This window comes from Glandiceps talaboti, chromosome 12 (genome assembly GCF_964340395.1).
Source record: "Glandiceps talaboti chromosome 12, keGlaTala1.1, whole genome shotgun sequence".
In the NCBI taxonomy this organism is placed as follows: Eukaryota; Metazoa; Hemichordata; class Enteropneusta; family Spengelidae; genus Glandiceps; species Glandiceps talaboti.
This window is the reverse complement of record NC_135560.1, coordinates 10,461,872-10,488,704: the sequence shown is the minus strand read 5'-3', so window position 1 is coordinate 10,488,704 and position 26,833 is coordinate 10,461,872. Positions and strand designations below refer to the sequence as shown.

General features: G+C 35.0%; 2 protein-coding genes across 3 annotated transcripts in view; one reads left to right on the top strand and one right to left on the bottom strand.

Moving 5' to 3' along the window:
* The window catches only part of LOC144443896 (high affinity cAMP-specific and IBMX-insensitive 3',5'-cyclic phosphodiesterase 8B-like), a 62,810-nt gene extending 50,933 nt beyond the window's left edge, over nucleotides 1-11,877 (top strand). Inside the window, exons 9-20 of one of the 2 annotated variants that reach the window (XM_078133493.1) lie at nucleotides 1,356-1,426; nucleotides 2,266-2,439; nucleotides 3,201-3,218; nucleotides 5,834-5,888; nucleotides 6,229-6,361; nucleotides 6,748-6,946; nucleotides 7,391-7,521; nucleotides 8,010-8,096; nucleotides 8,818-8,956; nucleotides 9,605-9,784; nucleotides 10,192-10,321; nucleotides 11,106-11,877. In XM_078133493.1, the coding sequence (XP_077989619.1) occupies nucleotides 1,356-1,426; nucleotides 2,266-2,439; nucleotides 3,201-3,218; nucleotides 5,834-5,888; nucleotides 6,229-6,361; nucleotides 6,748-6,946; nucleotides 7,391-7,521; nucleotides 8,010-8,096; nucleotides 8,818-8,956; nucleotides 9,605-9,784; nucleotides 10,192-10,321; nucleotides 11,106-11,212 (1,424 nt within the window). In that variant the 3' untranslated portion in view covers nucleotides 11,213-11,877. The remainder of the gene's footprint in view (nucleotides 1-1,355; nucleotides 1,427-2,265; nucleotides 2,440-3,200; nucleotides 3,219-5,833; nucleotides 5,889-6,228; nucleotides 6,362-6,747; nucleotides 6,947-7,390; nucleotides 7,522-8,009; nucleotides 8,097-8,817; nucleotides 8,957-9,604; nucleotides 9,785-10,191; nucleotides 10,322-11,105) is intronic. The other variant, XM_078133494.1, reaches the window with a different exon arrangement.
* A 6,933-nt stretch (nucleotides 11,878-18,810) lies between these two features.
* LOC144443538 (WD repeat-containing protein 41-like) lies at nucleotides 18,811-26,603 on the bottom strand. The gene is made up of 10 exons (XM_078133063.1): nucleotides 26,433-26,603; nucleotides 25,416-25,528; nucleotides 24,088-24,337; nucleotides 23,595-23,706; nucleotides 23,226-23,396; nucleotides 22,609-22,763; nucleotides 21,939-22,063; nucleotides 21,037-21,165; nucleotides 20,531-20,705; nucleotides 18,811-20,119 (listed from the first exon to the last, which is right to left on the bottom strand). Exons 1-10 carry the CDS (start codon nucleotides 26,496-26,498, stop codon nucleotides 20,051-20,053), a joined length of 1,365 nt encoding a protein of 454 aa, XP_077989189.1. The 5' UTR covers nucleotides 26,499-26,603; the 3' UTR covers nucleotides 18,811-20,050.
* Between the last annotated feature and the right edge of the window lie 230 nt (nucleotides 26,604-26,833).

Here is a 26,833-nt window from a genome sequence, read left to right as displayed (position 1 = left end):
TTAAAGTTTGATTTTCAAAAACTTATGTCTGGAAATTCTGTGTTACGATTTCAACTTGTTTCAGCAAACTGTGAGGTGTGAGAGCCTTTAAGCGTGTCAAGGAGTAGAAATGAAATATTGAAATTGATATTACTAAATAGATTGATAGACAATATATCCTAGCAGGTTTGCTGAAATGTAAACATGAACAGAAGTATTTTGGCTGTGTATCAAAAAAAACATTTACTATATTATCGAAGTTCCAACCTTATGAACCTGTTTACTGAAATGTATATCCTAGCTATTTGATCAATACATAGACACAAAAATTGAGAATGTAAATAGCAGAGCAAGTATAGACGAACAACTGTTTCTATTTGATTCGTAACATAAATTTCATACACGTTTAGTAGGATTAGCTCATAGAAGGTTTAATTCCTAAATGTCAGTTATCTATCATTCACTTCATTGGACTGAAGATATTTTATCAGTCAATAAGTTTTCAGGACATGTGAACCATTTCTGATCAATTCTTTTGATCAAGAGACTCGTAGATAAAGGGATTGTCACACAAAGTCACACAATACAAGCTCAATAAACGAACTTCACTCCTTTAGGGTGGAGGGGGTCAGGCGTCAATGCGGTTGCTGAACTTTGTTTTCGCACTTGTAACCAAATTTTTAAAAACTTTCACACCTTCGATAATAACAGGTTCTGTATTTACTACTGAGATGTTCATAAGTTGATTAAAATTTACTTCTAATGTGATATACAGTGCTGGGTTTCTGGTAGTATTTTAATATGTTTATAGGATGTTTTTACATTGCATCGATCACAGTGGTGTGACCGGTACAATTTTGATCATGGTTTCCATCATATATAAATTGAACATGCTGATGTCGAACTTGTGAATGTTTGTTTAGGGAGAGGGGGAAGGAGTTTTGTCTTTAACAAACGAAGTTCGTTTATTGAGCTTGTGGGACATTGTGCGATCGTCCCTGAGCAATATTGGTAGAAGGTATTATTTTTCATCTGTAAGTAAGTGCAAAGAATTCAACCGTCTTCGATAAGTCAAAAGTACCAGTGGCACAAATGATCAAAGTTGTCAAATATTGAATGTCACACTCATTGAATTTGCCCTCCATTTTTACTGGTAATAACAGAAATCAGAAAATCTAGAATATTTGTTGTATTGACAGAAATCAGAAAATCTAGAATATTTGTTGTATTGACAGAAATCAGAAAATCTAGAATATCTGTTGTATTGACAGAAATCAGAAAATCTAGAATATCTGTTGTATTGTTAATCTGTAAATTAGACCAGCGTGTCGCATGAAATAATTAGATGAGTTATTTGTTATTTTGTTGTCACACAGGAGGAGTGTTGAATAGAAGACAATCAATGGCCAGAATCCATTCAATGACAATCGAAGCACCCATCACAAAAGTAAGTAGCAAGTACCTTCCTTTTCCTACAATTCATGAATGAAAGTTTTTTGGACAAGTTAAGGCAGACACAAAATTTAAAGTATTACTGTGGCATATATAGTAGATTAGAGAAATGAATAATGGCAGTGCATTGGTGATGCAGATAAAATCGTTCTGTAATTGTGAAAACTGGAAGTCAGTGACGGTTGATGTACCGTACACTGGTAGTTGACTACACAAATAGAACGCAGTGTGGGTCTTCCATTAGACTGAACCATTTTACAGCATGAATGTAATCATATCAATGATAGATTAATCTAAACTTGCCACAATAATAGTTTTAGTTGTTTCTCTCTCAACCTGTCATAAGTGATCTTGCCAGAGTAATAAATCCAGCCATTCTGGAAATCACCGAGATATTGTAGTCGTATGTCAACTTTGTGTGATACCAGAGTTTTAAACCGAGTGTGAAAAAGTTCACTTTTCATGTACTAGCTGTTATGGAATTTTATTAGATTTCTTGCTTTAGAACTATAAAGTATATTGCCTAAAAAATAGAATTCAAAGCAGTTGCTTTTCAACATCATATAGCAGCACATTTTTTGCCATTTTTTGTCAAAAAAATTCAAAAAACTCCAATGCTTCTTTAAAATTCTGAAGCATTTCATTCATGAGAAGCACCACGTCATTTACATACTCAAAAATCTCAGCTAAAAAATGCTCAAAAACTTCATTCTAGTAAAACATGTATAAAAAAATTCTAAGGTTATGTGACCACTAGCTGTGACCTGCAGATATAATCCAGCTCATGCATATTCATCATGACATTGCATATTAATGAGGTATGTCTCATCACAGGTAATAAATATCATCAATGCTGCCCAGGAAAATAGTCCTATCACAGTAGTGCAGGCGCTTGATAGGGTCCTCGAAATTTTACGTACAACTGAACTTTATTCACCCCAATTGAATCCCCAACAAGTGAAAGAGGAAGATCAGGTCACAAGCGATTATGTTGGTGGACTCATGTCGGTAAGTCCAGAACTCGAAGAGAGATGACTGTGTATTTCTTGTGTTTGTCCAATGTCGAAGGTGTCTGTCCATTCAGATAAATATGTTTATAGTTTGTTATGTTATGTATGGGTACAGAAGTGCTTCAACTATTGCTTGTCACCAAACAAGTACTTTCATTGAAAACGGATGAGATGTTCATTATGAAATAGCAGGGTTTACATATTTATCATAACTTTTTAGAGTTTCATGTGTTAAATATGTATGTACGGCACCCATGCTGTCTTTCAAGTCATTTTACATTCATATACAGTACATTTGACATGGCTTGTTTATCATATTATGCATGCCAGTAATTGTGTTGAGGTATATACACACCAAGACAAATAAACACAAGCACACTCAAAATCACACACACACACACACACACACACACACACACACACACACACACACACACACACACACACACACACACACACACACACACACACACACACACACACAGAAATATACACATACAGATACAGGCACCCACAGTCATACACACACATGGACATGTACACATGCTTTCCCTATATGATGATATTCTAAATATGGACATAAAGTCACACACATCTATTGCAAGGGAAAACTGAGTTTCCCTTGGTGCCCCATAATGCTTGAATTGTGTATCTGTGATGTTTTCCCAATGTGAGCATGTCGCCTCTCTGAGGCTTTCTAATTATCATTTTACCGTCTTTGCTTGTACCCAACGTGCATGCTGGGATATGTTGAGACAGAACAAAGGCAGTGGAGAGGTATCAGTAATTCCCATCATACACCTCCCTTTTCCTTATCTTTGTAGTAGCTAGATGGTAGACCAGACTGTCGCTGGATGCACCTCACAAATACAAATGACTTCAAAGCATTTAAACTTTGTACAGAGCAGTTGACTTCTCCCGAAATTTACATGAAATACGGTGCAAAGTTGCACTGTTAGTTGTGTCGAAATCTCGAAAAGTACATCGCAGTCCCTTTGAATTATGTAAACTGCATTTCTCAAAGTTTTGTGGAGAATTCAAAACGCCCGCTTTCAGCAAGTTACAAAGAAAGGTGCATCCATCATTATAACATGTCACTTATTTCAAACTACGAAGTTTTTCAGGAACTGTTGTAAAAGGTTCTCTTTATGGTATATACTCTTTTACCATGATTTTTACTTTTATCTCTAATGAGTTCAGTTTGTCTTAAGATAGTACTTAGAACTTTTAACAATGCCCTGCTATTATATAAAGTTAATATTGCACGACCTACTTTTATGCTATCTTTGCTGTAGTTGCATAGCGTTCACTATTGGCAACATCAAAATGATCTTAAAAGAGAGTTTGTGTTAAACTATATTTTTGGTGATGGATGTCATGTTGTGCAGTTATTATTTGTCAATCCAGTTAGAAACTTGAAAAATAACACATACTGGTAGTTTTGTATCCAAGGAAATATTGTACCTAATACGAAGTGAGCCGTACGTGTGTCAGTACTGAAACTTTTTGCAAAGTTCATTCCAATTGGATAGAAAGTGATGTCAGAAATGACAAATGTTGTCAGTATGTTGATGATTATATTAAGAAGGTACCGTTGTGTATCAGAAGAACCTTCCCAGAGCTTCACATTGACACCGTTTGGCAAGTCCACAAAATAAACGTTGACTAGAACTGCAAATGGTAAAGAACAGTATCATACTTTACATATACTTTGCATATACAGCCAGAGTTTCAAATGATACTGCCAAATATGAGCTAAATTTGAAATTTGTAGGAGTGTAGTTTATGAGATATTTTGTATCAGTTACAGGAACTGATGTTATGATTATTAATGTCGAATGTAGTAACTGTATTTCAGTGTTCCACGATTACGGTCGGTAACTTTCTTGAAAGGATACTGTGGCCATAAAAATGACTTGTTTTAATAGTTCCAGTAAAGGATGTTAGAAAAAACAAATGAAACCACTTCAGCACTGCCTTGCAAGGAGAACATCCCCACAAGTGAATGTCTGCAAAATTACAGTTTTACAATAACAGTTATTTACAAAGTTGAGTAGTTTAAGGTGATTGTACATTTCCTTGTATTGGTTACACAATACACAATAGTCAAGTTGTTAGAAAAACAAAAGATTTCATGGTGTGGCCACTAGGAGTGCTGTTCACAGACTGTTTTCAGGCAAGGAGTGTGGGCCAGAATAGTTGAGTATTATAGCATAAAGAAAGCAGACATGATATTACCAGACATCAGAACATGCCTAACCTAACATTGTGTTTACGGCTTTGTGTATTGTTCTTTGATCAGTGGCCATGACCAAATTTTAGCCTTCTCTTTGCCAATCAGTAGTGCCCTCTTGTGATCTTTACGTGTGAAATGACCAGAAGTTTGGTAACTATGGTGTATATTGTTGAACTATTCAATGAAAATTGTGGTTTTGTGGACCCTGAAAGTTTATTAGACAATATGTAAGATTGTTTGCCAATATTTCTAGCTTTTGTAATAACCATTTCTCTATATTTTCTTATATCTGAATATGTAAAAGATTTTTTAAAGTCATTTTTGAACTCTTTAAGTTAACTCTGCGTAAATCAAACACTTTGATGAAATGATATATGTTATCTGTTAGTGTGCCATAGTAGCTGTTAACAGAATGTTGGAAATCATGTTCATTAGTCGTGAAACTAAATCACCAAAAACTTGAAAAAAAATTGCTCAGTCTTTCTTCCACCATAATATGTAATTTGTTTAAGATGAATAATGATTTCAAAAAATAACAAGATTTCATCTGGCAAAGTTTTGGTTTAATATTCAAGGTATTTTGTCTTTTCAAAGAGATTCATTCGTGAAGCAGATTCTTCCAATTGCTAAATTAATAATATAATAATTCATGCTCCTATGCTATATCAGCCTCTGCAAGAAAATTGTGACATCCCCCCCCCCAAGAAAAAAAGGGGGAAAGAAACAACATACAGAAGATAAGGACCAAATGTTCATAATGTTACAGCTACTATGGTTACCATGGATTAAAATGCTTGACAATGTTTTCCACATTACCTTATTGAAATCCCCCCTTCCACAACCCCCCCCCCCCCCCCCACCAATAACACTTTGAGAATAAGGTTGTCAACCCATAAACAACCATATTTACTTCCAGATATTCTTACTTGATATCATTTTGTCCAATCTTCTCAAAAATGTTGATAAAAATACATCACAGCCATTTCATGGACAGATTTCTATCAGAAAAGATGCAAGTACTCGGGGAGAGGATTTTGTAGTGTGGACTTTCCATTGTCAAAATTTTTATTAAAAATAATACAAATTTAAATTATTGAACAGAAAAATGATTTGATGGCTTATTGTGTTTGTATGTTTGTGTTTTCTTTCCTCACAGCAAGGAATCAATCCAAGGAGGAAGTTCTCAGGTTCAGAGGTCACACTCTCTAAAGGTATGTGAGTCAACAGTGACGTAAAATAATTTGTCATCAAAAGAATTGTTTTTATTACAATTACCATGTTTATAGTGTTTTCCATCTTAGGTCCAAATCTTTGCCTGCTATTTGGCATGATACTAATTTACATTATTGTGTACAGTATGGTATATTCAGCATTTTTGGTTCCAGTTCTTCTTGCTAGGTTTGCCCCACAAACCATTGTTATTCACTTTGTAGTAAACTAAATAATTGTTATCAGCAAAAAAACACGATGTTTATTGTACTACATCCAGTGTAACTAATCCAATGAATAGTTAGCGTTATAAATATTGTGTATGAAATGACTTTATTTCAGCAACTCATCATCACCTACCATCGACACCACCATCAAATCAGCACCAAGTACCTCCTCATGTAGAAGCAATTCTTGAAAATGGCAGTCTCTGGGACTTTGATGTGGTCGATCTAGAGAAAGCTACAGGCAAAAGGTAAATGAGGGGCACTGTGGTAATAGTTGTTGGGTGGGGCTGGAATGTGTGTGTGTGGGGTGGGGGGGTGGGGTGGGGTGGGGGGGGGGTGCTGCTGTTGTCTAATCTCAGCCACTTCTTTTTTAAAGCCAAGTGTGTGTGTGTGTGCGCGCATGAGTGCGTGCGTGCGTGCGTGCGTGCGTGCGTGCGTGCGTGCGTGTGTGCGTGCGTATCAACATATAACATAACTTAACTTGTTTATTATTTTACCACCTTCACATGATGCCACTGATTAGACAGTAGTGACCCAAGACCATAAGATTCAATCATTGGGGTTTAACCAGCATTTTATACTAAAAAAATCTTTGTTCTTGAAAAACTTAGGTATTCTTTATGTTAATTATCAGGCCACTTGTATTCTTGGGAATGAGCATCTTCAGACGGTTTAATGTACCTGAATTTCTTGGAGTCTCTGAGAGTATTATCTTAAGTTGGTTACAAGTTATTGAATCTAACTATCACAGTACCAACCCTTATCACAACTCTACACATGCATCAGATGTACTTCATGCAACAGCATATTTCTTAGAAAGAGATAGACTTAAGGTATGTTTTCTTTACATTTCCTTCGTACAAACAACGTCATACTTCTTACACAAAGAAGCCATAATGCACTTGACATGTGTTCAGCCATTTTGTGTATTTCCTGCAAGGGTTGATGGGAAAACCTCTTATGATGACATCACAAATGTCCTGATATCTTTGTCTTGACACTTTTGACTGTAAACTTTATGGTTTGATATTTTTATCTCTTTAAGCTATTTTGGAGATTTCCTGAAAGGGTTCATGGGAAAACATCTTGTGTTGACATCACAAATATTCCAATCTCTTTTGTCTTGAGTGTCAAGAAAAGAACTGTGCGGGTTCATAACTATAAGTTTTTGGAAAATTGATGTTGGGCTGCTTACCTCGTTCAAATTACTAGTACCACCTTTGATAATTATTGGCCCAGGAGTTTTGTGTATAACTGATTATTGTGTTGATATACAGGCATGTTTAGAGCCAGCTGATGAAGTATCTGCACTCATTGCTGCTGTTATACATGATGTAGACCACCCAGGAAGGACCAACTCATTTCTGTGTAACGCTGGAAGTGATTTAGCACTGCTGTATAACGATGTGTAAGTATCGCAGCTAGTAACTCACCAGTCATTTGACCAGCAAGACTGAGTCATGAGAGTATAAAGATAGTCACAGAATCAGATTCACTGTCAGATTCACAGTGGAGGACAATATGAGGCTAGTCTCATATTAGCCTCAGATTCAGCCGGCCTCATAGACGGAAAATCATGACGACACCCAATGAAAGCCATCAAACAAGCAATAATACCATAAGGACTACAGGAAATGTCCCTCTTCTCACCAATGGAAAATATTACTTCTTCAGAGTTTTAAATAAGACGAAAATAATAACTGTGCCACACAACAAGCCAGTGGGGGGGGGGGCTTTGTCTTCTATGAAGGCTTGTTAATTATTTCAGATTGACTCATTGTAGTGTTTCATACTGTCTCTAGTAAATAAACATAATAATTCTTCCTCATACATGAAATCTTGATAAAGGTTTCGATTTTAAGTTTTCCAGAATTTAAAATCATGTTTTTATTTCAGTGCCGTGTTGGAAAGTCATCACTCTGCCCTAGCATTCCAAATCACAACTAAAGATGATAGATGTAATATCTTTAAAGAACTTGAAAGGTAGGTAACTGATTTATATCTGTACATGCTGGTGATAACTTTCACACTCATTTTGAAGTTAGGTACTGCCAGGTATCTTTTCTGAACAACAGTCTGAACGATTAAAAGACATTATTACATAATACCTGTGATAACTTGCACCTGCAGTGCATGTGCATCGTAAGTCTAGTGGTATTTGTACTGCAATGCAATACCTAAAAACATAATTGCATACCTGCATGCAAATGAGATGCAAATGAGGAAACACTCGTTCCTTGCACACAAAATTGCATGATTGAACAGTATGATTTTTATGGAAATTTGCTGTGTTGGATAAACATATGTACTCAGGGGTATTTACACTTGTGCTTGCAGTGCTTTCTGCTGAACTTTCACTTGCTGTGCTCACAGAAGTACGACTACAGAGAACACAACAAGCACTTGTGCAAATGCCCCGAGTATGCCACGTGCACTTGTGTGTATTAGGTTCTGTCATTATTACCTTGGTTATTTAAACTCAAAAAATACTCTATTGACCTTCAAATTTTACTGACAATTTTCTCTCAAAGGTCAAATCAGAGGTCAAAGGTTACATGATGTGATTAGCGATATGGTGTAAGTTGATGCCATATTTTTTATGGCAGTCAACAATGCAATATTGTGTTTTCTTATGTATTAATTTTGTTTTCTTTTTTGTGACAGACAACAATTGTATAATGTTGTTTACTTTTTTGTTATCTAGGGACGACTATCGACATATTCGTCAGACTGTCATTGATATGGTCCTTGCAACTGAAATGGTGCGACATTTTGAACATCTTTCAAAATTTGTGAACAGTATTAAGCCAGCCATGAAAGACACAGATGATGGATCATCAATGGTATGTATGGTGTATGTTGTGATGTGGTGTGATGTGGTGTGGTGTGATGTGATATGTGGTGTGGTATGGTGGTGCAGAGCAGCATGGTGAGGTATGGTATGGTGTGGCATGGCGTGGTGTGGCGTGGCATACGTGGTGAGTGTGGTGTGTAGTGTGGTGCAGTGGAGCATGGTGAGGTGTGTGGTGTGGTGTACGTGGTATGTGTGACATGGTGTGGCATGGCATGATGTGCTGTGGCATGGTGTGATATGGTGTGTGGTGTGGTGAGGTTTGATGTGGTGTGGTGTGGCATGGCATGGCATGATGTAGCATTATGTGACTGTGCGGTGCGGTGAGGTGTGGTGTAGTATGTTGGTGGTTTATCATCTATGTGATATGAAACGACTGTCCTGTACCCAAAGGCAGATTTATGTTCTTAGTGTGTTCAAGAAGAAAGTCTGGTCGACGTCAAAATAATGAATGTACCAAAGGAGTGTAATCATTTTCTTTATTTCATCATGTACCATAACTTGAAAGAAGAGAGACTAATCTATGACATCCTTGTGTTCATGAAATGACAGCATTTTCGGGACGTGTACATATAATGTACAAGAAGTATAGAATAATTTTGACTATTGTGAGACCCAATGATGTAATTTATTGTTACAGCATAGTGGAGGAAGAGGCACACCAGACAGTTCATCAACAACTGCAGCTCTTACTACTCCAGAAAACAGAACACTTATTAAACGAATGCTCATTAAGTGTGCTGACATTTCAAATCCTGCTAGGCCATTGAATCTTTGCAGAGAATGGGCCAAAAGGATAGCTGAGGAATATTGCAGCCAGGTCAGTTAATGTTCTGTGTGTGTGTGTGTGTGTGTGTGTGTGTGTGTGCGTGCGTGCGCGTGTGCGTGCGTGCGTGTGTGCATGCGTGCATGCATGTGTGCGTGTGTGTGGTGCTTGTGTGCGTGTACATACATACAACTGTATGTATGTCACACAAGATCTTACATAGAACATTGAGATGTTAGATTATGAAAGATTATTTTGATATTTATACAAACACCAGGCACCAACAATTGCAGCATACAGCCAGACATTTCAGTTTTATTTACCATCCATAGTGAAATATCATCTCATGCAAACAGTTTAACTTCATTGACATTTAAGATGTGTACATTTCCATTGAAAATAATAAACCAACAGATAAATAAATAAATATCTTCTTTTTTTTTTTAAAATTGTTATTGCAGACAGATGAAGAGAAAAAACGTAGTTTACCGGTGGTGATGCCAGTATTTGATCGCAATACTCTCAGTGTTTCCAAATCACAGGTTTCGTTCATAGACTATTTTGTTGTGGATATGTTTGATGCTTGGGATAGTAAGTGTCACGTTTCTTGGTGTCTAAGACTTACCAGTACATAGACAATTACTGCTGTGTATAGCTACTAGATTCTCTTGTTTGTTTCTCCAAATTCAACTGCAAGTTCATGCTTTATTTAAGAATAATAATTCGCTCGTCAATTCAGCCAATAATACCCTCATAGCAATCCTTTTCCCCCCTGAAACTTAAACACAATTAAATTGTTACTAATTTTGTGGAGTGTATACTTGACGATACTCACGACTGTATATATGGTAAGATTCATTGTTGCATAAACTAACACCAAAGAATGATTACAGGGGTATATATACACAACAAATCTTTCAAATTTACTCAGAATGAAGCTATGACATGATGTAAGTACCGGGGGTAGGTATGACCTCTGACCCCCTAGATGAAGCTTAGATGTGACCTTTGACCTCTAGGTTAATATCTAGAAGTAGGATATGATCTGTGATCTCTAGCCTTATTTAAATGATAGAAGTAGATGACCTCTAACCTCAAGGTGAGATATGACCTCTGACCTGTCGGTGAAGCTCTACATGACATTGACAGTAGATATGACCTGTGACCTCTGGGTTAATCTAGACATGATAGAAGTTGTTGACCTCTGACCTCAAGGTGACACTTGATATGACACTAGATATATGACCTCTGGCCTCTAAGTGAAGTTCTACATGGCAGAAGTAGATATATAAGTCGATAGCTGTAGTGAATAATTTCAAAACAGATACAGATGTATGTCATCTTCATCAATAACGTGTCTGTTTCTACCTTGTAGCATTTGCTGACTGTCCTGAAGTAACAACTCACCTTCAGAATAACTACAAATACTGGAAACAAGAAGAAGAAAAGGAGAAAGAAAAGAAAGAAAAAGACAAGAAGTAGTTAGCAGTGTATGGAGTACTCAGTATTTACAGCCATTGTAAATTTACAGTTCAATTTCTTTGCCAAGACTTACCGGTACTGAAAGTCTGTGTTTAAACACATAGCCATAATAACACTTAGGTGTAAAAGAGAAGTGTTCCATGGTATAGGTATTATACTGTGTAGCCAGAGTCATACCTGGTTATTACAGAGTCACACCTGGTGGTTATAACAGATACACCTGGTCATGATAAATACACCTGGTCATGACAGACACCCCTGGTTATTACATAGACACCTGGTTATTACAAAGACACACCTAGTGATTACACATACATACCTGGTTATTACACAGACACACCTGGTTATGACAGACACACCTGGTTATTACACAGACACACCTGGTTCTGACAAACGCACCTGGTTATTACACAAACACACCTAGTTATGACAGACACACCTGGTTATTACATGGAAACACCTGGTTATGACACATACACACTTGGTTATTACCTTCACCTGGTTATTACACAGACACACCTAGTTATTACCCAGATACACCTGGTTATGACAGACACACCTGGTCATCACACAGACACACCTGGTCAGTACAGTACTACCATATGATTGGTTTACAGCTTTGTGCATTCTGTTCAGAAATATGGAGCAAACCACTGATACTTTCACAGCCACACTTATATTTTTAGATTTTATAAGAAATGGCTGATATTAATATTATAATTATTATTATTATTATTATTATTAATATTATCTTTCTTTGATTTATAAAAAACTATATATGACATATTTTTACTTTCAAAAATTCAAAATATTTCTTCAGACTACTATTTACCTCCACAAAAAAAAGACCTGATCTTTTGATATTTATTTCAATTTAAAATTTAATCTATCACGTCTTTTTAAGATTATTATTTTAAGATCATTTCATTTTGACATAGGTGTTTATCGACCATGACTACTACATGTAATTTGATTTCTAATTGTCATTTTTTTCTCATTTATAACAGTTTATAATATTATTGATATTATATTAAATACAATATATTAGCTGTCGATTTTTATGATTAATTAGCATTATGACCATATTAGGACATGCATGCATAATATGACCATATTTGGAAATATATATATATATGTAAATTACATTGACCATATTTGGTCATGTCAGTACTGTATTCTAATTAGTTTATCTTTGTGAAATATGTTTTGTGACGTGCCCACTTCTTGATGTTAGGGTAAAATGTTTTACATATATGATATGTTTTTATGTTTTTATCATTAAAATTTAGAGCAAATGTAGCAGAATTGCAGCATATATATTGTAATTACTCCTGGAGCTTTAGCGTCGGCAAAATATGCCGCATCAGTAACAAGAAATTGGATCGTTCTCAATAATTATTACAACTGAAAAATTTTGTATGCTAAACTCACTTTGCATAATTATTATCTGCAAATCTAAACCAAATGTCACAAATGTTCATTCGCCGAGTTGGAAACACACAATTTTAGACTAAAGACCACAACGAACCGCTGTGGTTACATCATATTTACAATCCAGAAAACTTGCTCAAAACGTTCAAACTGTTGATGTACAGTATTTTTTGTGATGCCCAAACAGTTGATAATGTTGCCATGTAATGCTGATAAGTGTATTCAATACATTCTGAAGTTCAGTTTCATTTACGGTTGTTTTACACCTGCAGAGTGTTAATAAAACAATTCAATTTATAGGTTTATAAACAACACTTATTTTAATAGTATTGTATATCAATACACTGGGTTGTAGCAATTCAATGCAGTGTTGCACACATTCAAAATTTCACTATTTTTTTGTGCAAGTTATAAGCATCGTGAAGTTACAACATGTCACCAAGTTTTTAACGTTTTAATGAGAGTGGTTGTAAACATACAACAAGTTTCAATAAGTTGCAACAGTTCAATGAGAATGGTTGTAAACATACAAATTTCAAAAAATTGCAACAATTGAATAAGAATGGTTCGTTGTAAACATACAAAAATCCACTAAATTTGTAACGATTCAGTGAAAACTAGTATGTAAACATACAAAAATTTGACTTAGTTGTAACAATTCAGTGAAAAGGGTTGTAAACACTGTAGTACCTTGATCTCACCACAACTCACAGAAACCTTGATATGTATTCAGTGTAGTCTTGTCAATTCTATTATGTAATAATGATGTTAAACAAATTTGCATTTGAATTTGCATTTTTGCATAATTATTTTGCTATCAGATAACCTTCAATTTTAGGCTGTTGATTATATATACATGTAATTCCAGTAAACAACCTCAAATTGTCCATCGACCAAACACAGACCATTATGTTATCAGTGATACTTGCGCTCAGAATGTTCACTTCGTTAAACATCTCCAATGAAACTATTAAAAATTAACTGAAATAATTTTTACCTTACATTCAGTGTATTTCATAAAAGTGTAAGAGAAGATGAGATTAGTCTCCAATTTTGTGTTCTAAGACCACAAAGATGTACACCCCCTTAATATTGATGTAAAGCACTTTCTTTATTTTGTCGCATTCATTTATAGCATTCAAATCAAGTGTAAAAGTGTACTTTTTCAATTGCTTTTATTTCAATTCTAAACCCAGTATGTGAAGAAAAATTGTGATAAATTTTGTAAACACTGTTTTCTGCTAACGAAGCAGACTGATTAAATTCGAATGATAGCTGTCACAGACTTGATTGTATGACTAACTCTCCATGAGACCTTGACAATATTTTATAGCTTCTATGTTTGAATAGCTTAGTTATTGTGGTTATTTACTTGCTTTGCACTGCTAAAATCGTGTACAGTTTAATTACATTGAGAGATGTCACATACTTGGTCTGATAAAGAAGCAGTTGAAACAGTATATATGTGTAATATGGATGCTATAAACGATTGTAGTAAATAGTGCAAATATTTTCCTTGAGTGTTACGAGATGTTAAAAAGTAATACAGAAAACAATATACTGCATTATTTATAGAAACATCAAGTAAAAACCTAATTAGGCCAAAAAAAAAAAAAGTTGTAAGTTTTCGATAACCTGACTAACCCAAGTTTAACCCTCCGAACCTAAATTTTATAAAATGTTGGTAAATATTTAAAACAAAAAGATAAGAAATGTTTTGTCTTCTTGACATCTATGCATGTCTGTTTTCTTTCCACAGTGATGTCTGTACATGTTTCATCAAACTATCACAGAAGGGGTATTCTGACCCACACTTTGTTTGTTTTTGGGTTGAAGCATATCAAAAATAAAAATTATAGAGATCAAATAAAATAAAACAAAATCCTGACCTACCTACCCTATTTTCTGAGGTCGTGTTATCGGAAAAATACTGTTATTTTTTTCGCCTTAGTAGTGTTTGTTGCGCGAGTACCACTCATCAGAAACTCAAATTTTCCCTTAATACGCAATATTTGTCTCTGGCTGAAACTGTAAAGCCAAGTGCGCAATTATGAAATTAACACCTTGAATATAATCACATGAAATGAATGTTACTATGGCATTGATAACAAACACACAAAGAAAAATCACATCTTAGATTTATATATGTCAAGAAATTACTTTATGCCTTTGGGTAAAGTTAGATCACAAGGCAAAATAAAAATGGCTCATCATATCTTTGCTGCATTGTCTAATATTAGTGAAATACATGGGGTAGTTTGTCAGATACGATGTGTTTTCCAAAGCTATCAGCTAATCATTTCATAGTCTAGTTACTATACATGTTTATCATTTTTTTCTTTCTACGATTCTCTCCACATGTAGTGAAATGGACAAATTCTACCGAAAATCTAGCTAAATCTCCTGCTGGGGAAATTGTAAACAGCGCATGTCAGTAGTAAGCCATCACACACACTGACAAGTGGTTGTAATTGGTTACTTCACTCAATTTACTACAAACTCTAGTTTGAAAATAAGTGATGTGAGGACGCTATATAATCACGTATAGACTATTGCTGTTTGTGGTAAGAACAGAATTCTCCGCTAGAGAAATCCATTTGACTATACGATTGAGATGATCGTAGTGCATCTAGGACTAGACTAACCATTTCACAGTTAACAAGCCTGATAGGGCTTAACAACAAGACATATCTTAAAGTCTTTCTATGGGTCTCATTTCCGATTATCGGATTGCATTGTGATGATAATCAAATTTAACAACTTACATCAACCTATTTGCATTTGAAATAGCAGAAATTTCTTGCCAAGATGATGATGTATTTAAAAATATAAAATATAGTTGCAAGGGCTTTCTTTTATTTAGAATACATTTATATGTCTTTCCTATTTCTAATCTGACCTCTGACTTCTGACCTGGTATTGGCGGCCATACCCAATATGTACAAGATTACCCAAGAACTGTTGTGCAATAGTATAATCATTCAGTTCGTATAACAAACTTTATTTTTCTAGTTTTAGATACTAATTTCCTTAACTTTGTGGTCCAATAAGGCCTGTATATCTTATAGGACTCATCATCAATTTTCAAAAAAATTATAAATTATTCCTTGTGTAATTTCACAGTTATCAAGATGTCATATGTGAGTCTACACTTTCACTCATGTTTTTTTTTTTGTCTGATGTCATCGTTGCAAACTATGGCCTGTTTTACGGCACCGTTCTTGTATAAGTTATCATTTATGACTAATCATTTGGATATGAGTATTAATGTATAAACACTTCAACATTAAAGGTACAGTCGTGATGTGTTTTTTTTTCAATTTTCATGATCAAATTGAGTCATTACCAGTAATGGAACATTCTTGGGTTGTAGTCATAGCAACCAACACAACACTCGCATGTTATTTAAATATCCATGTCAATTTAAAAAGTTAATTTTTTAATCCATTTAAGAAATATTTTTTAAATAATCTTTCATTTGATAGCATTTATTGACTGGTGAGTCAATCAAGACAGAACTCTAGACTGTTCCCCTTTGCCATTGTGTTCTGTTGTGATTTTAATTTGTTTAGAAATCTTCTAATTTCTATTTGCCAATGTTTGTGGTAATTCATGGTGAAACTTTTTGACAATCGATCATTTTATTGTCAATTAAGGAGCATATACTTAGATTTTCATTTATTTTGAAAAAATAATTTGAAATATATGTGATATTTGTTGAATGTACCAGTTTTGTAAAATTCTGAAAATATGGTCACAATGTTTCCTCATATACTTAGAGAGAAATTTGTAACAATGAATCTCACTTGGTTGACATTAGAACGTATGTCATTCATTGGCTCAGCCAAGTGAAGTTCATCTGGTCACAATAAGTCATCGGCCAATCATCAATCATTAGTTGCCCCTTCTAGAAAGTGTTGATTGGCCTAATATTTAGGAAAGCCCATTTGCTGACAGCTTGTTGTAAATTGATCTCTGTATGTCGTACCTTGCATTCAAAATCCAAATACGATAATTCTGAAATGTTGATATCCGGCCCTCTAATTTGACCGTATCTTAACTTGCCGAAAGTCAAATGTTTTGCACTTGTTTAACGTGATGATGATCTTTCTCCCAGAAAAGTGCTGGTCTATCATCCTCACAGCAAAAAAAAACATTATTTGCAGTATTAAAGTAGATGAACCTTGACCTGAATATCGCCCTCTATAGTACCAAGTAAGAAACTTTATTTATTGACCATCACTTGTAACAGCTTTGGTGCTGAAGTATGAATATGTAGCAATTTGCATAAATTTGCATGTATATCACTATACATTTTTGTGTAATCACTGTTGTAAACCAATCAGGAGATATGATACACTGATGAAATAATGGCAACGAAGCTTACAAAAAATGAAAATTTTGAAAAAGTTAGTATGTATTTGAAAATAATCACACAAGTCTTAAATGTATGAAATCAATGTTGTAAGTGAAAAAAAAGGACAGAATTTTGTGACAACTGTGTATGATTGAATACTTGCAATTTCTACAGAGCCACTTTTCTCAGGTATAAGGTCAGGTTCTGATTTTAATGAAAAAACCCGATGATATTGAGAAAATGTAAATGTACCTATGTAAAAGGTCAAAGGTCACGCAAGCTTTTTGTAACTTTGTACATTGTAAAATGTATAGTGTTCATAAATAAACAAATCTACAATACCTTTTGTTCAGTGAAAAGTACATCCATTAAGTTGATGTAGTCTTAAACAAAATATATATGGTGTAATTTAATATTAAACTTCTATATAATAAAGAAAACGTGAACAATATATAGATGTTGGTCGTTGATTATTTATGTGTGTGTGCTTTTAGTGAGGGTTCAAGGAATTATTACATGTGTATCAGTGATATGCAAATGAGGGCACGATCGTTCACGAAAGTGTGTGATCACACAGTATGACTTTTTATGGAAATTTGTCATTTCGGATAAACATATGTAATAATAACAGAACCCTATGCCATGTACGTTCCAGTGTGGTTATTTGCACTCGCGCTTGCAGTGTTTTCTGCTGCACTTTCATGAGTGTAGCTAGAGAAGGTATGGGTGCAGAGAACACTGCAAGCACTTGCACAAATACATTGCGTACACCACACGCATCATGGTGTTTTGTCACATAAACTAACATCAGTATTTAGTACTCATTTGACATCACAAGGAAATTGTTAACTGTTAAAATAAACCATATAATTAATTCTGACTATCAGTATGTCTGTGTCAGACCTTCACTGATGATGCTTTACAACAGTCAAAATTGCAAAGAATTTAACATATAATAAATTGTTTTGTAAAACTTCATTATAATTTGCTCTATGGAAGTAAGAATGTGGCAGTTAAACTGTTTAGTTTGTGAATGTGGGACTACTGACATACTTTGGTTCAATCAAACTTGGACCAAAAGTCATGCCGATTTCAACCAAACCTGGCACAAAGGTAACATACTATGTGAGACATATGTTGACCTTTGACCTCCATATTCAAAGTCAAATAACAAATTGATTCTATTTAGAGACAGCATTCAAATTTGCACAATAACTGCCATAACACACACTAGCTTGGAGGACAATGTCTTCAATGAAGACTTGTTGACTTTGAGTTGTTTACACACACGCACAGACATACATACATACATACATACATACATACACACACACACATACATACATACACACATACATACATACATACATACATACACACATACATACATACATACATACACACACACATACATACATACACACACACATACATACATACATACATACATACATACACACACACATACAGACACATACATACATACACACATACATACATACATACATACACACATACACACACATACACACACACACACATACATACATACATACAGACAGACATACATACATACATACATACATACATACATACAGACAGACAGACAGACATACATACATACATACATACATACTTGTGATGCCTAAAAATGGTTGAACTACCTCAGTATTCAGTTGTACTAAAAAATGCAATTTACACAAAATTTCAAATTTTACAATAGAAATGTATTGATATAGCATTAAAAACTCCATTTGCAAAATATTAAAAATTACAAGATGCAATTATTACATGCAATCAAGATTGCAATGAGATAAAACCTGTTTCAAATATTTAAACAATCTTACAAATTTTGAAAACTGCAATTATTTCAAAATTAATCATCATATTCACACTCTGACTTCCTTACATTAATAATCTCAACACTTTTTCTTTTTTGTAATGGTTATCATTTTAAAAGACAACAACTATTCCTAGAGGATTATTTGCATAAAAATTGTGATATGCCTAATAAAACCTTGGATCATTAAAACCTTAATGTAACTTTACACTCTCAATTTTTTTTAAAAGTACAATATTGCACAGATTTTTTGGCAAAGAGCATACGGTATTATATGATTGTTAGAGTAAGTTGGAAAATGTCATACAGCCACATAATACAACCAGTAACATTGAAGTACAGCACTTTCTTTATGTGATTTATGGCATTCATATCAAGTATAATATAGCATACTGTTTCAATTGGTTTATTTACAGGCCTAGCATGTCTAATGTGGTCAATTAGCAAATGAAACAGTATACTTTTACACTTGCTATGGGTGCTATAAACGATTGTGGTACATACAGAAAATGCTTTACTTTAGTGTTATGGGTTGTAAATGCATTATTACTAGAAATTTATCATAGTCCCTTCAACTTACACCACACTACATTTTGTTCTTAGTCCAAAATTATCATAAATTTACACCAGCTTATTAACAATACTGTTTATTATGGCAACCAAGCATTTTCAATGTGTGCCCCCTCGTCCGTGGAATATGAAATATGAATTACCATCACAGCTCTGAGCTGTTCCTTCATTCAACAGTTTTAAAAGTGATTTGAAAACTTACCTTTTTAGGTCTTTTTAATCATTAGGCACGTAGTATATTTTACATTTTATTTGAGAAGGGGAATTATGCGTCTATCAAAGAATTTTGTTGCAAAGACTACCAGGATTGTTTCATGTTCACACTAATCTCAGTTAGTATCAGTCCTAATATTACACAAATATTACTATGGTTACCACGATGCCGTAGTTGTCAAGGTTATGGTTATTGTTTCATTATTAAACCAATAATCAGTCCAAACATTGCCAATACCAATACCAAAGTATCACTATGGTAACCACTAAAATCAGTACTGTTGCCATGGTTACTAAGCCATAGTTGTAAAGCTTACAATCTCATATTTCGTATCAGTCCTATCATTGCCAATCCCAACATGTCACTATGGTAACCACTAAAACAACACTATTGCCATGGTTACTAAAACAACGAACAACTCGAGTCCTACAGCACATTCCATTTCAGCATTTGCCGGACAATATCATTCCTCTTGGTAGCTTGGACAGCTCCATCCTACAGAAGTAACAAAACAAGTTGTCATCAAAATCACGATTTTACAGAAGGATGCTGACCTCCCCGTATCTTCACATCTCACTTTATGCATTTGGAGTTTTAATTTCAGGATTTGTAGTTTTTGACCAAACTGGGACTGTGAACTCACAGGGCACAATTGTGATAGAAATTCTACCATCTTAAACACAATAACACTCATTCAGGAACTAATACATGAAGGACTAAATGGATATTTCAGCAACAACTTTTATAAAAATTTCACTGAAAATGAATGTCTATACACTACCTTATAGGTAGTAAAACCCTTCCATAATTCAAATACTACTTCATGCAAAGACAAATGGTCATAATATATTGCACTGATGTATGGGGAATAAAAGTATTAGAATTACAGGTGAATAACATGTATACCTTCCAGAGTATAACAAGTCCATCTGTGCCACAGCTTGCAATTCCGTTAGAGTTGTAATCCAGGAATGCACACACCCCACCGGAATGTCCAAGACATTCTCCAAGGAGTAGTGGTTCAAATACAGGGTATGTAGCAATGCTTCTTCTATTTCTTCTGTCTTTGCACCTTGGAGCACTGTCAACAAAATCAACGATTCAAATACTCAAACTGAACTCTTTCGTCTAAGAAATAGAAAAAACTAAGAAATTTCTCTTCTCTTCTGTGTGGCCTTTTGATATGAAGTAATGAAAATCATACTTCATTTCATGTACAAAAAGTATGAAAACAGCCACCAGACCCATTATTCTCCTTTCCTGGTCTCTGAACGACAAATCCAGAAAATGTTTCTGGTCTCTGCAATGTATTTGCTTGTGAAAACATGATTCTAGGGAGACCACTGCAGTAATGTAAATGGCTATGTCTAAAATGTTTATAGAAACTATTTCTTAGTATGGATCTTACTTACTTTTTACCCATTAGTTTGACCAAAACACTGGGTTCTGTGTCTCCAGTATCACCCTCATTTCTCTCTGGCATGGTTTGACTACCCCATAATCTAATGGTACCATCCTCTGAACAAGTTCCAATAAACTGACTACAAACAGCAAACAAACACATAAAGGAACATTATCAGATAACAAAATGCATTCAGTAGCTTCATTTACGTGTGTTTTTTTTTTCAAAAGTGTAGAATATGAATTCAAGCAAATCTGTAGTTCTGGTGTTATAAAGAGAACAGAACGAGGAAATCTCTGCCCATTCATGTTGACTCTCTTGTACTGTAAGAAGTTTAATCTTTGTTTCGCATTGCATGGATTATTTCACAAGTTGTTTTTTGGCATGTGTGCATAAGTACTATACATGGTATGTATATAGTGTGAATAACAAACAGCTTTATAGGAAAGTATTTGTGAAAACTTGTAATTGTACATACATACATACACATGCATGCACATCCACACACACACACACACACACACACACACACACACACACACACACACACACACACACAAACACCACACACACTAGCTTGTACACATACATGCATACACACACATACACACACACAACTAGCTGACACACTAGCTTATACACATACATGCATACACACATACACGCATATACACACATGCACACACACACACACAAACACACACATACATACATACATACATACATACATACACACATACACATACACACAAACACACAAACACACACACACACACTAACATAAGCACAAGCTTTGTCTGAGCACACACATTCACTAACACACGCACACACTTGTACATGTGTACATAAGTAAACAACCAGACACTTTACCATGACTATAGGACTACTGAACTCTGAAACTGCAATACCTACCCACCATACACTACATCTATGTGAAGGATCTTGGAGTAATGAGCATTGAGCTTTTGCAACAAACATGTCTCCTTGATGACATCATAAAGACAGAAACCAGAGCCTATTGCTGCTAAAATATATCGCTGAAAAAACGAACAAAAATGAAAACAGGAACTTGTAATTCAACAGTATGTCATGTCACAATATTATGACAGAACTCCATGACATGTGAGTACAAGTCTGGTATACTCAGTGTATTTGTGTGACTGTTTGCAAGTTTGACTGTTTGCAAGTATGACCACAAATACCCCAGAGTATTCACACTGACACTCATGTCCCATGGGATTCTGTTATTACAAATGTATAACATGTTTACCCAAAACAGCAAAAATGCCATAAAAATCACACTCTGCAATCACATGACTTTATCTTCAAGGAACAAATGTGCACTCATTTGCATATCATTTGCATAGTGGTATGAAATTATGTTTTCAGTATTACACTGCAGTGCAAATACGCTAGTATGTGTGCACAGCAATGCAAGTTATCACTGGTATATATAATAATAATAATATGTATATGTTGAAGGATTTCGGAAAAGGAAAATGAATGCAATAAGGGAATTAAAACTGCTAAAATGTGTCCTGTACACTGAATGGATAAGTTCATAACAATAAGAATCACTTACCTCTTCAACAGTTACCATATCCTGTACACTGAAGGGATAACAATGGGAGTCACCCTGATATAACTTGATAAAATTGAATTCTCTTGAAGGATTCAATGCATGGCTTGTCCATACCATAATACTACCATCTATTGATCCACTAGCAAATGAAGCTTCTAATCACGAGAAACAAAATCAAACAATCATTATATTGTCAAGAATGTGTTATCTCCAAAGATTTTGTTCCAGTTTCCATTTTTTTTTTCTTATTTTGTCATGGCAAATAAGGACAATGGTGCATGGGTAATGGTCAAGCTCCTACGCAGCATTGCTGAAAACTATCTCCCTGCATTGACTTCAGAGCAATGCTGCAATCAATAGCGGCCATATTAGTAATCTTGAATCGCAATATTATAATAATACTTTCACATGATCAGAAATGGCTGATCCCAATGTGACACATACACACATGAACATTATGTGTCACGGTATATGTTTCAATGTTGAAGACATGCATGTTATATGCTAATCATTATGTAAATGTTGGTGCAAATTAGCATGTTATTGATATGTAAATCATTATGCAAATTAGTCATCATCCTAGTGATCTGTCCTGGGGAGAACACTGAATTCCATACCTGAAATCTTTAAAAGACATCGGATGGCTTCTCTGTGACATTGTAAATTTTTCCACATTTCTAGGTGTACACTTTCGTCATCAGATACAATTAGCTTATAGACAGATATAGACTTCTCAGATGTCACCACTAATCTGTTGTTCTTTATTGGCAGTAGACACTGAATGTCGGCTGAAATGCAACCAAAAAACCAAGCACAATTACAAGAACTTAATATTTACGTTATTACGTTATTGTAAAGAACTGATCATTTAGCTGATCTGTAAAACAATGTGTGGCTCTGAATATAATTATGAGTAAGATGGACAGAAATAAACTGCAGACCCCACAAACAGCGACCTCTAACAGCTATCATGTGTTAGGACATACCTTCTTCATGTTGTCTTTCTAAACGAGTCAGTAACTGTCCATGGTGACTGAAAACACACAAATCTTGACCTCCAGAACAGAATATATCCCGGTCATCCCAATTAGCAAGACACTGTAAAGTCAACATGACAGAAAAATAAGAAATACTAGAAACACTGGTGAATGGAGGAATATGCTAGACTTCAGCACAGCAATTAGAGGGACTGTGCTTCAGCTAACCACTTTGAAGCCATTTTGAAAAGAAAGGACACCTCAAATTGCGGAAGCAGGGGTGGGGGGTGGGGTTGAAATTTCATGATAGCCATTCATTGGTTGTAAAGCAGGAAGTGGATAACAAATATATAAGAACTAGTCTCTTAAAAATTATATTTGAAATTTAGTTTTACAGAAATTATGACGAGAAAATCACAATATATTTATAATTTGAGATAAAGTGGAGAATGATACATAAATAGTGGATTTCTATTGACTTTGATAAGTCTGTATGACTTACTTTGACAGTGCCATTGTGTTCAGTAATTGTACGTAAACACTGACCGCTATCAATATCCCAAACACAAATCAGTTTATCTGAGGAGCCAGTCAGGAGGACCTTCTCGATTCCATGCTCTTCATGCACTAAGTCACTACAAATCACTAACATACAGGTGATGGGTCTGGAGTGGCCACGTAAGGAGGCAAGTTTCTGTCCAGTTTCCAAATCCCAAATGATTGCAGTGTTGTCATCAGCTGCTGAGACAAATCTGTATGCCAATCAAAGTGACTTAGTCATTTATTTATTCACAAACCATCCAACAGGCTTAATTACTAATTAGCCCAATAACATAAGTGTCTAGTGTTACAGCTGTCACCATAATAAGTGAAACACCAAATCAGAATTACTGCAGATTAAAATAGGATTATGAGTAAAAATATGAGTAAAACAGTTGTCTGGTACAAAACCTTCTTTAAGTGATCTGAGACAAAATGCAACACCGAAACAAAAGTATGAGGATCATCAAATCCTTGCGACTCCACTGATAAGATTAGTCTGGATGCCAACTGTGGTCCATATGTGAGTGAAGGTATAAATCATAACGATACTGTATAGGAACTAGACTATGTGAGTGAAGGTATAAATCGTAACGATACTGTATAGGAACTAGACTGCGAGTGAAGGTATAAATCGTAATGATACTGTATAGGAACTAGACTATGTGAGTGAAGGTATAAATCGTAACGATACTGTATAGGAACTAGACTATGTGAGTGAAGGTATAAATCGTAACGATACTGTATAGGAACTAGACTATGTGAGTGAAGGTATAAATCGTAACGATACTGTATAGGAACTAGACTATGTGAGTGAAGGTATAAATCGTAACGATACTGTATAGGAACTAGACTATGTGAGTGAAGGTATAAATCGTAACGATACTGTATAGGAACTAGACTAGGTGAGTGAAGGTATAAATCGTAACGATACTGTATAGGAACTAGACTATGTGAGTGAAGGTATAAATCGTAACGATACTGTATAGGAACTAGACTATGTGAGTGAAGGTATAAATCGTAACGATACTGTATAGGAACTAGACTAGGTGAGTGAAGGTATAAATCGTAACGACACTGTATAGGAACTAGACTATGTGAGTGAAGGTATAAATCGTAACGATACTGTATAGGAACTAGACTATAATAAGATAGGACCAAGGATTGAATTGTGAGCCTTTAATTGAAAAAGTATGTGTACATTGAGAACATTGTTCGTTTCAACTCAGAACACCAAAAGTTCTTTTAGTGGTCTGGGGTTTTTAACTACCACCTGGTAAACCGACTTACCTTTCTTCATCTGCTTTAAAAAGATGATGAACTATGTCAGTATGACCCGATAGCACTTGAACTTCAGTGTAGGGATTATGGGGTTGATCATCAATTATATTAACCACTCCAACCTATTAAAATGACACATATACATGTAAAATTATACATCATAGTAAAGTAGTGAACATCACATACATAAAGACATACATGTAAACAGAAGAGCTATTCATAAAATCCAACCATAAGTCTCAAGGTGTAGTAGTGTTTGCAATCTTTGGGACTAATCAATCAGTCAATCAATCAATCACTCAATCAATCAATCAATCAATCAATCAATCAATCAATCAATCAATCAATCAATCAATCAATCAATCTTTGGAACTTTTGATAATTACTCTTCAGATAACCTTAGAAAGTTATTGGGTAAAATACACCATGAGATCAACTTAGCATCTAATTCTCTAGGAGTCCTTCAAAACTTTGGGTAAGAAACACAATTGAAATACTGTAACATTCAACAGAGCTGACAGAATAGGAAACGCCAATATGGTGTACTGTATAAATGTACCCCATAATTATAATTATAATCTTTGCTTTTACCATTTGCACAATCGCCCTAGGAGGTATTTGTTTGTACACAACTAAGTACAGGTTAGGAGAAAGAGGATTAAATATTCATGCTGCAGGACTATTATGTTTTTCATTGAATGACATAATTTCACAGATTTGTGCCTAGTTTTTGAGTGTGTTATAGCATGGATGTAGTCCCTAATACATCCATGGCCATGGTTATAGATTAGTAGTCACTCTCCAATCACTGGTTGGGAAAATGATATACTAAAGAATTCCTGGTACAGGGATAATATTACTCATAGGGTTGGTCAATAGCAACAATGATTATTTTGTTAGTGATGATGGCTATGATGATGTTCGTGACAACGGACAGCTGCAGCTCCGATGACAATGGTGATGTTTTTTGTGTGTGGTTTGTGATGATGATAATGCACTTTGGTGTAATATGTGGTTATGACTCACCTGTCTTGCTACTTGTCTTGATTTGTCGTCCTCCTTCATGTTTCCCCGCCATTTGAATAAAGACATTTAGACTGTCGCTCCAACGATAAAGTTGCTAAAACGGCAGGGCGACTAAAACAAGCCGCTACATCTTGTCTTTAAAAAATCGTCGACCAGGAACGAGCTAGGCCAAGTACGTCAGCTGGGATGTTTGAAACCCCTAAGTTACTGATATATTTTAAAGTTAACTTTCAACTGTTCATGACGAACCATTGCGTCGGCTTTCGTGTAATGAGAATAATCATGCAGGCAATTAGTATTCCATAAAAGGTAGTGGTTCTGTTAAATCTCATAATGTCTAGAGGAAATATTATTCCCGCCTTCCTATCCATTTCATGGATTCATCATACAGAGTTAGGTGG